General features: G+C 39.3%; 1 protein-coding gene across 1 annotated transcript; it reads left to right on the top strand.

The window, feature by feature from the left end:
• Positions 1-610: 610 nt before the first annotated feature.
• DECR1 (2,4-dienoyl-CoA reductase 1) lies at positions 611-13,877 on the top strand. The gene is made up of 10 exons (XM_084280303.1): positions 611-689; positions 2,521-2,723; positions 4,363-4,420; positions 4,560-4,646; positions 6,040-6,187; positions 9,522-9,621; positions 10,835-10,907; positions 13,078-13,224; positions 13,521-13,583; positions 13,681-13,877. Exons 1-10 carry the CDS (start codon positions 615-617, stop codon positions 13,738-13,740), a joined length of 1,014 nt encoding a protein of 337 aa, XP_084136429.1. The 5' UTR covers positions 611-614; the 3' UTR covers positions 13,741-13,877.
• The last annotated feature ends 664 nt before the right edge of the window (positions 13,878-14,541 follow it).

The following is a 14,541-nucleotide window of genomic DNA, read 5'->3' as shown; positions in this document are numbered from 1 at the left end:
GACTAAGCCTTAGGATTTTAGTTTTGATGTCTCTGAACTCCACAGCAGTGTGTAGTTTGCCCTAAATTCTTAACTCAAAAGTTGGTATCGACCCACTGACAGGCTTGTCCCCTTGTGCCATTCTGCAACCGTGTAGATACATTGGTGTGGTTTGTTCTCAAATCCGCAGTTTTCTGGAATTCATAGGTTCTTGCAGCTACTATGTGACCCCCGACCCCCTTACACTGCCATTCCGTATGGCCAGATACGATTTGAAAATGATAATAAAGCTAATTAGCGACCTTCACATAGCAGTGAGTAAATAATTTGCAAGAAAAAGCCCCCAGCCAGCGAAGCGTACAAATCGGAGCAAGCACAATCTGTCAGCTGGAGGTCGAGGGGCCGGGGCCGGGCGACGCTCCCGGGGGGCTGGCGGGGTCCCGATTTTGTGCTACAGCGCCGGCCTCGACAGCTTCCGCACTCGGTAGGTCAGGCATGATTGGCGGCGGTACACCGGCAGCCTGGCCGGGCTCGCCGGGGCAGGCTCGGCGGCCGGACCGCCTCCCGCCCCGGGGCGGGCGCTGGTCCCCGGAGCAGGCGCACAGCCCGGCGGTTTCCGCACCCGGCAGGGAAAGATGGCAGCGGCGGTGCGGCTGGGCCTGCGCGGCGTCCGTGGTGGTGCCTCGGCTTGCTTCTCTGGCACCGGGCGGGTAAGATGCTCTCTGCTCCGGTGAGGCCGAGGGCAGTCGGCTGGCGCCTTAGGGGTGTTCCGCGACCTCTTTCCCCGCTCCGCCGGGGCTGTCCGGGCGCCCTTGTCCCATCAGAGGACACGGCGAGTCTCCGCGGACCGTGCTGCCCGCCGTCCCGGAGGCTCCCCAGCACACAGCTCCCTGCCCCGCCGAGGGCAGTTCCCGTGCCTCACTTCATTGCAGGCAGCGGAGGCATTGCTGTCGGCCTTTGATCCCGGCAGTGAAGCTATGCAGGACGGTTTAGGTACGGTGGCTTGAACGTTGCCCTCCCAGCGGTGCGATGGCTGATTTCTGTGGGTGTTGCTGGAGGCCATTGGTAGTGAGTTCTGCCCAGCCACCGTGCTGCTTACCAAAGATCGTGTGCTCCCGAGAGGGCCTTCTGCTGTGATGCCGGGATTCGTCTCTGCCCCAGGGCAAAGGCTGGTTTTCAGGTTATTCACGTTTCAGGGTTTTGGGCTGCCTTTTTAAAATGCGGTTTCCTGGCTTCTGCCTATTTTTATTTCTACTTTTTAATTTAAAGCTTGACCTTAGGGGGGGGGAATTACTAAATTGTGTTAATGCTGTCACAGAAGCCCCTTCTGCCAGCCACTAATGAGACTAGAATTCAGCAATCTCATGAAAAGGTTGCTGAATTATAGCAGCGTTACTGGCTGCTTAATACCATTACTGTATTTTCCTAGTTTTGGTGCAGTGCTCCTGCCAGCTTCCTAATCTTCCTCCCCTGAGCAGGAGGAAAGCTGCCTATGAGGGCTCTGTAGCAAGAATAATGGGCTGTGACCATTGCTAACAGTGCACCAGGTCAGGGAGACTTAGTACTGCATAGGGATTGTCTCCAGTTATCTCATTATCCTGTGGGAAAAGAGAGTCCAGATTCTGTCTTGATTTGCAGTCTGTGCTATGAGCTGAAGTTCAGAGAGACCCCTTCTCTCTGAAGAGAGATGAGTAGGGCACTACTAAAATCCAAAAGAGAACAGTCACACACTCTTTTCTTACAAGGCTTAATAGTATTCTGGCACCCTGTGAAAACATGCAAATTCTATTTTTGTTTGGATAATTAAAAAAAATATATATATATATGTATGTGTTTAAATGCATACTAACCACATGTGTTTTTGCAGGGACCAGTTCGTTGAGAGCTAATTTACTGTAAATGGCATTTCTGCTGGGACAGTGTCATGTTGTTAACCAGATCTTGGACAGTTTGGTCTGGGAGCTGGCATTGGTTTGCTTGGGACAAGTTTTGTGGAGTTTGATTCTACCCTGTTCTCCAGTGAAGAAGAATGTTTTGTTTACTTCAGTAATAAAGGATCAGTAATGAACCTACTGCTGAAGCTTTTGAATTTGTAAATATTTACACACAGAATTTCAGAATAAAATGGATTTGATAGGGCTAAACTCCTTATGCATGAAGTATATTACATGTATGAATCTGAACTCAGTTCCTGCTGGGCATCTGTAATTAGTTTGTAATGGTTTTCCACATATTTTAGTAAAAGTGACAGACATAAGAATAATTAGCTTTCAAAATAACAGAAATCGTGTGTACAATATTTTAAAATTGTTCTGTAGCTGTAGTGAAGCATCTGAAAGTAGTTTAGGAGCTTTCCTAGTCTAGTATTAGCATTTGTGTGAAGGTCTGTGTGTTCTAGTGTAATACAGCCTAATTGTTCTTAACATTTCATTATTAAAAGCTAAATCAGGGTTGTTAGCTCCACCGTGATAAGAAAATCTAAACCTTGTGTAACAGCCCTGTATACAGAAATGAGGGAAAAAACCACCTTTCCTCTTTCAGTTTTTCAGCCATGGATCAAATGTGCTGCATCAAGCCAGTGAAGCATCACAAGCTGCGTTTTTTTCACCTGTCCAAAAAGTGATGTTGCCACCAAATAGCTTTCAAGGGAAAGTGGCCTTTATAACGGGTGGAGGTACCGGGCTTGGCAAAGGAATGACAACAACCTTGTCCAGTTTGGGTGCCAAGTGTGTCATAGCAAGCCGGTAAGAATGAAGATCCATCTACAAGTAGGTAATGGTGTAACCAGCAGTAGGAAGAAATAAACTAAACACATTTCCATGAAACTTGGCAGCAAAATAAACAAGCCAGAATATTAGACATAAATACAACAAAGGCCTAAAATACAACAGTATGTTGAAATATTTTCAAATATTTTGAATGTATTATTGCAGATGTTCTTGATACAGATTTGAATTGTAGTAATGAGTTAAAGTAATTCCTCTTAATTTCTCCTGGAAAGAGTCCAGCGAAGGGCTGCAAAGTTGATTAAGGGCCTGGAGCATCTCCCCTGTGAGGAAAGGCTGAAGGAACTGGCGCTGTTCAGCCTTGAGAAATGAAGACTAAGAGGGGATCTTATTAATGTTTAAAAAATCTGAAGTGTGGGACACGGGGAAATAGCCAGCCCCTTTTCAGTGGTCTGTGGGGACAGGACAAGGGGCAGTGGCTGCAAGTTGGAGCACAGGAAGTTCCGCACCAACATGCGGAAGAGCTTTTTCACAATGAGGGTGGCAGAGCGCTGGGACAGGCTGCCCAGGGGGTTGTGGAGTCTCCGTCTCTGGAGATATCCAAGACCCATGTGGACACCTAGTGGACACCTACCTGTGTGATATGTCCTAAGGAACCTGCTTTGGCAGGGGTGTTGCACCGGATGATCTCTTGAGGTCCCTTCCAACCCCTTACGATTCTGTGATTAATTCTTCACAGACTCACAGAACATTAGGAGTTGGAGGGGACCTCAACAGATCATCTAGTCCAACCCCCCTGTCAGAGCAGGATCACCTAGAGTAAATCGCACAGGAACACATCCAGGCAGGTTCTGAATGTCTGCGGAGAAGGAGACTCCACAGCCTCTCTGGGCAGTCTGTTCCAGTGCTCCGTCACCCTCACAGTGAAAAAGTTTCTCCTTATAGTCACATGGAACCTCCTATGCTCCAGCTTGCACCCATTGCCTCTTGTCCTATCGCTGGCCAGCACTGAGAAGAGCCTGGCTCAGTCCTCCTGCCTCTCGTCCTTTACATATTTATAAACGTAAGTAAGGTCACCCCCCAGTCTCCTCCAAGCTAAAGAGGCCCAGCTCCCTCAGCCTCTCCTCATAAGGAAGGTGTTCCACTCCCTTTATCATCTTGGTGGCCCTGTGCTGGATATTCTTACAACTTTAAAACCAGCCTTGATTTTCCCATAGCAAAGATGATTTTTATACAGTTCTCTTAAGTAGCACTACAGTAAGGGCTAGAAAACCAGTCTCGTTTTTAATCAGAATAAGCAAGTGTTGTGACATTCATTCAAACAGGGGTTTAGATATTTAGTTTTACATCTGAATATGTGTGTCCCTTCTGAAATATTAATAGAATAGCAGCTGTTTGTTATGGTTATGTACTCAGAAGGAAGCTAGCTTAACAGGCTTGATTAGTTTAAGGTAGCCTCTACTGTAGTCACTTCTGGGTTGCTATGAAGTAGCAGTAACCAGTAGATTTAGTTTTTCAGAAAGTTAGCGATGAAGTGCATGTACACACTTACTAAATGATATTTCGAGATCTAGTTAATATTTACTCAGAAAAAATCTCCAGATTTTATTATCTTAATTTTAATTGAAATTTAGTGATGTGGTATACTTGTTTCTAGGAAGCTCGATGTTTTGAAAGGAGCAGCAGAAGAAATTTCTTCTAAAACAGGGAATAAGGTAAACTCTTCCAGAATTGTGAATATGTTATTATTATACTTTAAATGGTTATAGGATTTTTATGCATTATGTGTTTCTGTGGGGTTCTTTAATTTATGAGTGATAATGTCTTAACAGCTGCCTTTCTCTTATTCTCTAGGTTCATGCCATCCAGTGTGATGTGAGAGATCCAGTTTCAGTTAAGAATGCTGTTGCTGAAATAATCCAAGTGGCAGGACATCCTGATGTAAGTGTTACAGTGAAAGGAAAGAACTTCAGTCTTCACTACTGAAAATATCCCTACAGTAGGTATAGAGAAAATTACTATGGTAGAAAGTAATGGAATTGAAAGAGACACTAGAGTAAAAGTGGCTATACTTCAAGGTAAAGCTAACAGTCTTAGACTGTTGCTCTATTCCCATGGTTCTTCAAATACTTTGTGGTGAAATAGACAAAATGTTGTCCTTACTCTAGGACTTAAAAGGACTAACCTTTTTATTGTAAACAGTGAACAATAATGATGGGGTTCTTTCTATTAATTGAGTAGAACGCTGTCCTTAGCTCCTCCTGAAAAGGTGACTTACCTGTTTTGGTACTAAATTCAACCTTGTTAACAGAATGTTTCACAAATCAGAAATGGAAGTAGTCATCTTCGGTCCTTGTTTAGCTTATTGAAGTACACAAAGTAGGTGCCAATTTGAAAACTAAGTTCTCATAAAATGAAGGGAAAAAATGTTCAGTCAAGCTAAGCATCTGGTGTTTTAATGGTTTGGCACAAAAGTACAGAACTCTGCGTCAGACTGTAGCTTGGAGAAGGGTGGTCTGGTGGAGTCTGAACAAGAGTAAGCACCAAACTGCTTTGGCCATTAGAGAAACAGCTCAGGTGCTGCTGGCTGATGCATAGAGTGACAAGGGTGTTAACATCATGGAAAGAATAGTCAGGGAGATAAAAACTTTTTACTATAGATTAAAACTCGTGTATTGTATACACTTTGCATAGACACAGTAGCTTTCTGTAGACACACATCTTTTCTGTGTCTATAAGAAGCTATTGTGTCTATGCAAAGTGTCTATACTTGCACTCTAATTCTAAACATATGCTATAATGGTGCTACAAAATAAAACACCTCACTGTCCTGATTTGTAGACAAGATACTTTGGATGTTATTTTGACTACTAGTTACTGCAGTTATTTGCCAAAGCCTGTAACAGGTTTCTCTTTATCTTTCTCTCTCTCTCACTCACTCTCTTCTTCACTCACTCGCTCGCTCACTCACTCACTCACTCACTCACTCTCTCTCTCTCTCTCTTCTCTCTCTCTTCTTCTCTCTCTCTCTTCTTCTCTCTCTCTCTTCTTCTCTCTCTCTTCTTCTCTCTCTCTCTTCTTCTCTCTCTCTCTTCTCTCTCTCTCTTCTTCTCTCTCTCTCTTCTCTCTCTCTCTCTCCTCTCTCTCTCCTCTCTCTTTCTCTCTCTCTCTTTCTCTCTTTTTCTCCCCCTCTCCACCTCCCCACATGCCATTTGATCAGGCTATTTTTACTTTTCTTCCTAGAAACACTAAGAACGAGATTCCTTGTAAATTCTTTGCTTTTCTCTCGGGAAGTTATTTTTAGTTAACTTCAGTTTTCCGTCATCTGTTTCAGGTTGTGATAAACAACGCAGCTGGGAACTTTATTTCCCCCTCTGAACGGCTTTCTGCAAATGCGTGGAAAACGATAACTGATATCGTGCTTAATGGTACTGCTTTTGTAACTCTGGAAATCGGAAAGGAGCTCATTAAGGCACAGAAAGGTATCATAAGCATAAGATGAATGGTGACTAAGCATCGTGATGTAGTATTACTTGCTCTTTTTTGCCTTGTAATAGCCAGTTTTGAAAGTTTGAAAAGAAAGAATTTTTAACATTCTACAGCTTTTCTAGAGAGAAACGCCATTTTCAGTAAAGCCATATTTAACTATCATGTGTAGAACTGGCTAATAATTACTGCATTGTAGAACCTGCCCTTAAAATTGGACCCAGGGCCATGAAGTTGCAGAGTTTGTGGTAGTTGTAAAACATTTTTAAATTTTAAAATGTTAAAAAATAAGGCTTTGTTTTAAACATAGGCTGTTACATCTTTTGAGTCTGCTATCTCTCTGTTGTTTTCACTGAGCAACTAAACATGTGGCATTTATTAAAATGAACAGCAAGTCAGGATATCGCTTTGACTTTTCCTCTTACACTTAAATAACTGAAATTCACAGCTGTGGTATTTGACTGATAGCACTGGAGAATGTTACCTTTGAGATAATTTGAAAATTATTTTCAAAATTGGAATCAGCATGATGTTTTGTTTTTGCAGGTATAATTCTTGGTTCTAGGTTACTAAGGAGATTAATCCAATATTTTAGCTTTACCTTAAAAGTATGATAGTGCTTTGATACACTATTTAGCCAAAGATTAACTTAACTTATGCCCTTCTCTGGCACATCATCTGTTATATGCGAAGAACTGCTTTCGTTTTACATTATCTTCTAGTTATGAATTGAAAAACATTGAGCTTTTTTTTTGTCAGAATGATGTCATCTCCAGTAACATTTAAAAGCTGTGAGGTATATTAATTACAGTTTTCCATGTGCTCTCACTTCTGAGTCCTCTTTTCTAGCTTCAGCTACTGTGTTGAAATAATTCTTTTGTATTTGCACTGTATTTTTCCAACTCCTGAATTGGATTTTTTTTTTTTCCAGAAATCTTTTCCAAAAATTACTCAGTGGGTTAGTGCTGTTTAATGATAACAATGTAATGTACTTTCAGTAAGTCTTGGAACAGTTTTGGTCAGTTGACGAAGTATTTCTCATACGTATTTTTGGCAGCACATGAAATAACTGCTTCCACCATTCTAGTGCTAATATTCACACATTGAAAAGCCACCCTCAGCTCTGACTTACTATACCATTTTAGCAAACCTGTGGTAGTTTGCTTTATGGCCTTCCAGATGCTTGCAGTATCTCCTGTAGTAATGTGAAATCCAGCTTTAAAAATGTCTTTGTCTCTACTGTGTTGAATGAAAAACTACTTTACTTGCTTTCATCCCCAAATTAAAATTCAGAGGTCCTTCACCTTCATGTTGTCTCTCTTCCTTTCACATCTTTGCTTCCAAAACATAACACTTTATTTTTGTGATTACTTGCATGCTTTCTTTTTACGGGGTTCTGTCTGTAAATAAGGCTTTTCTTCAAGACTTTCTTTAAGGACTATTTTTGCAAGTAAATCAAGTGTACCTGTTCAGGAGTTGGACTTAATGATCCTTATGAGTCCCTTCCAACTCAGTATATTCTGTGATTCTATGCTTGTCCTCTCATTCTGCACTTTCATTTTCCTTTTACTTCCTTGGTTTTTTTAAATTTAAGGAGAAATCCTAGTTTCTGAAATGATGGAGATGCTACCCAGTGCAAATATTTTAGAACAGTCTGTGAGGATGCTATACAGTTACTAGAACACTGGCCCATGCTTTAGCTCTCCAGAATCACCTACATTAAATTTAATTTAGTAAATAATAAAAGTGATCTGCTTTTTAACCTGGTATTTAAAAGGGATTTGTAATCTGCTAGTGCATTATTTATTTCTGCAATAAAGTTTTCCAAAGTGACAGGATTTAATTTATTAGATCTTGTCCATTTTATGAATACAAGCCTTAGAAATAAAAATTGTGTATAAACTGAAGTGTACTTTAAACTCCAGGGCTGTAAATTTATCAGTCATTCTTGCTTCTGTGCTAGGTTGACCCAACTCACCTCTATTTAACGTGTATTTTTAAAATTCCATGGTTTAGGTTCTGCAAAATGTATCATTATCAACTCTAGATACTTCAGAGTTTTTTCTGTTTAATTTGCCTGAGTTGATTTTGCTTTCAAAGCTTTGCTCACTGTGGACTACTTTTTTATAGGTGGAGTCCATGGTTTCCAGATACCCACTGTCATTTCTGTCAATGCTTGTACACAGTTCTCTTGGACTAAAGCTAAAGGAGGGAAGGTTTAGATTAGATATTAGGGGGAAGTTTTTTACAGAAAGAGTGGTGAGGTGCTGGAACAGGCTGCCCAGAGAGGTAGTGGATTCCCCATCCCTGGAGGTGTTCAAGGCCAGGTTGGATGGGGCCCTGGGCAGCCTTGTGTAGATCCAGGCCTGGAGGTTGGTGTCCCTGCCTGTGGCAGGGGGTTTGGAGCTCTATGATCCTTGGGGTCCCTTCCAACCCAGACCATTCTATGATTCTATGATTCTATGATTCTCTTTAGTGTCTCTTGTGTAACATTGCTGTGATTTCTTAACTGAGTCTCTACTTCATCTTCACATACATTCTATCTGTAATGTATATTGTTTTAGAAATATCCCTTGGGTAGCTATTCTAATTAAATTATTTTTAAAATGCAGTAAGTAGAACGGTTATTTCAGTTACTGTGGCGTAAGGAGTGAGCTGTCGTCCCTTGTCCTCCATTCCCCAGTTACAGTTAGCTCATGCTAGTCGCTGATCAGACATTTAGAATTGACAAGGTTCTGTAAAAGAAAGATAAATAAGCAGTTGCAGTTTCCATTATTTTCCATAATGCTTTAGCTAAATCTATCATAAAATACAGCCTATAAAAGCGAGTGGTCTTTGTACAATACGGTTGTGATAACAGTGGGGAAAAGTTGCACAGGTTAACTTAACATCATTGTTAATGGGGAATTTTTTTTTTCAGCCAGGAATTGATAAAATTACAGCAAATAACTTGGTTAGTGACTACAAGGCTAAGGCAGCTTCTAAAAAGGCACTGCAAGACCTTAGGCCTTCACTCCAGTGAGATTGATGTTCATATATAAATTTATTATTGGTACAAGTCTGTGGGTTTAGGACTTTGGAGCCTAATCAATAGCTATGTGCACTTCCATGGAAGAACTCCTAACATTTATGGAAAAGAGGAAATGGAAAATAAAAGGCTTGAAAGCAAAGCTTCCAAGTCTGGTTTTTAAAAATAACTTTTTTACATCCCAGAATGAAATGGCATCCCTAGCACTGAGGTTACTTTTACCCTACGTTCAGTGTTTGATCTTTATGCATTTTTTGTTTGTTTGGTGTTGTGTTTTTCAATAATGCTTTTGCAACTTCCAGGAGCAGCATTCCTGGCTATTACAACAATTTATGCAGAGAGTGGTTCAGGATTTGTGCTGCCAAGTGCCTCTGCCAAAGCTGGTGTAGAAGCAATGAGCAAGTGAGTAATACAGCAAAATGTTCTGCTTTTCACTTCCCTCAGATAGGGTAATTGGTCTTTAAAATGGTCTCTGTTCGATTGTATCATCACAGAACTTTTCAGCCTGCAGTATCCTAGCAAAAAAAAATCGCATGCTGACAGCTTCGTACAGAAGGGATGATTTTGATCACAAGAATGAGATAAGGAAAAGCCTAACTACTGCTTTTGGCAATAGCAAAGTCTAAAGTTTTAATTACAGAGTTTTGATAATCGGATTCTCTTGCATTCTCATAGGTGACCCAGGACTTAAAGGCAGTTAGGGGAACTGTCAGGAAAAGATGTGCTATGATTGGAGTAAACTCTTGTTTCACCTATCTAGTTTTATGAAGAAATGTCTTCCTATCAGTATTTCAAATTAAGGTCTGTACTCGTACTTAATTCAGAACACAGTGATGTGACATATTCATGTTACCCAGCAAATTAAAGGATTTCATTAACTATATGACAGTCCTCAAATAGATCCTCCTCTGCGGTTTGGCAGAAGGAATTGTATAGTTTGGCAGCCTTTTAGTAACTGGAATTCTTTATCCAGGGAAGAAAAAAAAAAAAAGAGGGAATGAGTTATGCTCTTGATTTCTGCTCTATAGTGCTGCAACTGAACTGTGCACTTTTCAGAGACTTTATGACCCAACTAATTCACCCTGCATAGTAGGTGATTTATCTGAAGTCCTGCTTATGCAGAGAAAAAGCTGCCATAAAGCAAAATTATTCTATTGGTCCCATTTTAAAATGTAACCTCTATTTTGTGTTATTTCAAGACATCTAATGTGAAAGCAATGTTGAAAAATGTTAGAGATACACACCAGAGAAAGATGGTGGCCTGACAGTTGTTTGTCAAGGAGTTCAGGTGCCAAAGTCGTATCTGTATGATCTGTGATGGAGAACAAGTTGCTCTGTAATGTTGCTTTATGTGATGCATCTGTTAAATCAATATTCTTCCATTTGTGAATGTGGTTGGTTTTATTTATTCTCTGAAATGTTTTTGTTTAGAACAAAGAGATGCCCCCTTTGCTCCCCTCCCCCCCCCCCCCAAGTAGAAATGCCTGTTTCAGGAAAATTCTGGTATTTAATGTGTTTGATTTGGTTTAAAAAAAAAACCCACAAAACTTTGCTGCATAGCATTATTAAAATCCTGTGTTTAAAGTATTGATGCATTCTGTTAATGAATTTTTAGGTCTCTTGCGGCTGAATGGGGTAAATATGGCATGAGATTCAATGTGATTCAACCAGGTCCAATAAAAACAAAGGTACATAGCATGAAGTGAAACACAGACTTGAATATGCTTTGTAGTACAGAGTTACAAACTTCAGATAGTCTAACTTTTTCAGTAACTGTTAAATTCAAGTGTGATTTCTTTGGTAGTCAAGAGTGCACTGGAATATTGAACACACTACCTCTCAGTTCTTTTATGAATTAGAATTTCTTGGATTTCTGAAAGCTGCCACTGCCCCTTCTACTATACTAATGTCAGTGAAACATTTTTTAAAAAATATTTTTTAAAATACTTAATGTTGACTCTTATCAACTGTATGTACCTAGTTTGCAAGTGAAGTGAATTCTTGGTGGAGTAAAAATGTCTATTCCTGCCTGAACACCTAATTTTTAAACAAAAAATGTAATCAATTCCGAAATTCCAGAATCTCTTTCAGGCCTATAAGACCTGAATCTAACTAGTTTTGTTGAAAATCACAAAACTAGAAAGAGAAAAACTATGTGGGAAGCTCCGATGTGAGTGAAAAAGAGGACTGGAGGGTTTGGAGGAAGTAATTCAGACCAGCTGGAACAGGAAGACAAAAGAAAGCAGTACTGCGAGAGGAGAGGAGGATCTGTTTTGTGTTGAAGCAATATGTTGCAATTAAGTAACAGCTAATAATGGTATTAGTGCTACCTGTAAAATGTTTCACAGTGGTTTTTGGTTTTGCTCATGTGTTGGGAGTACGGTTGCAGGGTTCCTTCTTTGGTTTTGTTGTTGGCTTTTCTTTGGGTTTTGGTGTTTTTTCTTTTTCTTTTTTTCCTCTTGTCAATACCGGTTGCTACACTGGAGTTTTACTTTTTTTGACTGTGAAGAAAGATAAGTGGCAGTATAATCAGGGTTGTACAACATTACAGAGTCAGACCAGAAGTCCTCCAGGCCTTGTATCGGGTGGATTTTTAGGGAATTGTGGTAGAAAACCACTTAGTAACATCTTTTATGTCTCCAAACTCTGGCAGTCTGTGGCACAGGTTGTTTGGTACAGTTGATAATTCTTCATATTGTAAGGGAATTTTTTCTTCTATTGGTTTGTCCTATTCCTGTTCGAATCCATACAAACCTTTGGCTTCCTCTGTTTCACGTGGCAAGATCACTTTGATTTATAGATTCCCATAATTTTTTCCAAGTTAACTGCTTTATATGTCAATATCACTACCTCCTGTTCATGTTTCTAATTTAAATTAATAGTGTGTATCCCACTTGAGGTACTGTGTGTTCTTAATAAAGTACTACATTTGTCATACTGATTCCAAGTTAAAATTTCCCTGGGAGCATAAAAAGGTAGACCGGCTTTACTTAAAACAGCATATTGCAAAACAAAGGGTTTCTGCCTCGGGGGCTACATCTGTGTCTTTAAAAACCACTGTCAGAAGTTGTGAGAGGAAAAGAAAACAACATAGAAGCACAGTGTGGTTAAGCTTATAAACTGGCATTTAAAAGCATGGCAATAGAAGGCTTAAAGGGTGTGACTGTGGCCATGATTGCTTAAACTAAGGTGTGCTTTAACTCTGATAACTCCACTAACTGTTAAATAAACTGTAAATGTTACTAATACAGTTGTGATTTTGCCTGAGGAGGTTTTTGCCTTGTCAGGGACCCAGGAAGAACAAAAAAAACTAAACCTGTTCTATTTTCCTATGCTATTCTAAGCTATTGCAATGCGAAAACTCCCAGTGACTTGGTTTAGTTATAACCATTCCTCTAATTTAACTAAACTTTTTTTTTTTCATTTTTACTTACTCTGTCATGCATAATTTATATATGTTGCTTTCCTGTTTCTCTTCGCCCCTTGTTCCTCTTCCCTGTCCACGAAGTGCTTTCGTATCTCCCTTATTTCCTCAAATGTTTATCAAAGCTGTGTGAGAAACAAAGATTATTAACCCCAGTTGATTTTTATAGGTAGATGGTGGGTGACTATCCCAAAGGTGTTAAATTCCAGTTTATCATCCTCAGGAGGTGCGTGTCAGTGCAACAGGGATAAATTGGTTTTGGTTTCCTACTTTCTTCTTTTTCATCCTACTGACAAAGGAGGTGTAGACAGTTTACTCACAGACGTTAATTTCCATATAGTTTATGTGAAGTCAAATATCTGTTGGGTTTTAATTTCTGATGTAGTTATAACTTGGCTTTTTTATTTTTTTTTAATGTTTCTCTTCATTCTCAGGGTGCTTTTAGCCGCCTTGACCCAACAGGCACATATGAGAAGAAAATTATTGAGAGGATTCCTTGTGGTCGCCTGGGAACTGTAGAAGAAATTGCAAATCTTGCTGCCTATTTTTGCAGTGACTATGCAAGCTGGGTTAATGGAGCAGTGAGTTTGGGTTGATCTTTTTTATACAATTACACTGATGATGGCCTGAGTTTTTGCTGATCTTTTAGTTTGATTTTTAAAACTGTTACTTTGAAGTTCTTTACAAGTATTATTAACCTTCTAATTGTAATGCATGATAGTACCTTTAAGAACAACTTTTAAAAGTGATTGAATTACATTATTTTGAGGATGGGTTTTTCTGCTCCAAATCAATGCAAAGTACTTTCACAGTTTGTAACAAGGGAATGCCACAGAAAACTGCTGTAATTAAATAACTCTGCTTATACTTTTTCTAGGTTATTAGAATGGATGGCGGAGAGTATGTTTCCATGGCAGGAGAATTCAATGATTTGAAGAAGGTATTAAATTCCTTGCTTGTTATTTTATGTTCAGATACTTACTTAGATGTGTAATTATTATATGGAATTCCAATAAAATGTTCTTTTCTTTTATTAGGTTACCAAAGAGCAGTGGGATATAATGGAAGCAATGATTAGAAAGACAAAAGGCTCTTAAAGTATGTAACTGTATTGTGGAGATTTTTGGAAATGAGCCACTACTTTTTCATGAGTATTGAGAAATATCCAATTGAGAAATAACCTCAAAAATATTTTGTATGCTAATTTCAATAAAATCTTTTAAAATTGTTCATTTTTTCCACCTGCAATTTAATGTTGCAAATAATGAACAACAGTTTTTCACTTACATTTTATTGTTCTTTAGATTATGTCTTATACAGCCATGCAATGGTCTACAATTAGCACTTTTTTAATATTTCACAGGACTTTTTTCTTATATATATGTATGTGTCTCTTAGTATTTCAATTCTGATAGCATTTCAGGACTATCATAACTGAATATAATTGTTACTCTGAGAAAAAACTCAAGAAATTAACTCTTAAGCTCTACACTTCACTAATAAGTCCTGAGGTTGCAAGTAACAAAGTTCCAAGTTATCAGCAATACTACGTACACTGAAAAAGGATGTTAACTCCTGTAGTTACTTATGAAATCTTGAAATAAATAACCATCTTCCTCTCATCTTTTGCTGACATTTTCAGTCTGTTAATTATGCTATACTGAACTTTAAAAATGGCATTTAAGGACTAGCAGTGCCTTTTAAGGAGCTCGCCTTTGTCATGATTAAGTCAATGTTCTTGAAAATGAGAAACTAAAAATCATTTGCTGTTAACGTGTGTGACTAGGGGAGTCTCTCCATAAAAATGGTTTACTTAAGACTAATAAAGGACATCAATATATTGGGACTGAAAGCATTGAAACGTCATTGTTTGGGATTTGCAGAAATCGTTAGCTTTT

This window comes from Gallinula chloropus (genome assembly GCF_964237585.1).
Source record: "Gallinula chloropus genome assembly, chromosome: 2".
In the NCBI taxonomy this organism is placed as follows: domain Eukaryota; kingdom Metazoa; phylum Chordata; class Aves; order Gruiformes; family Rallidae; genus Gallinula; species Gallinula chloropus.
Note: the sequence above shows the minus strand (reverse complement) of the source record. Positions and strands in the feature narration are given on the sequence as shown.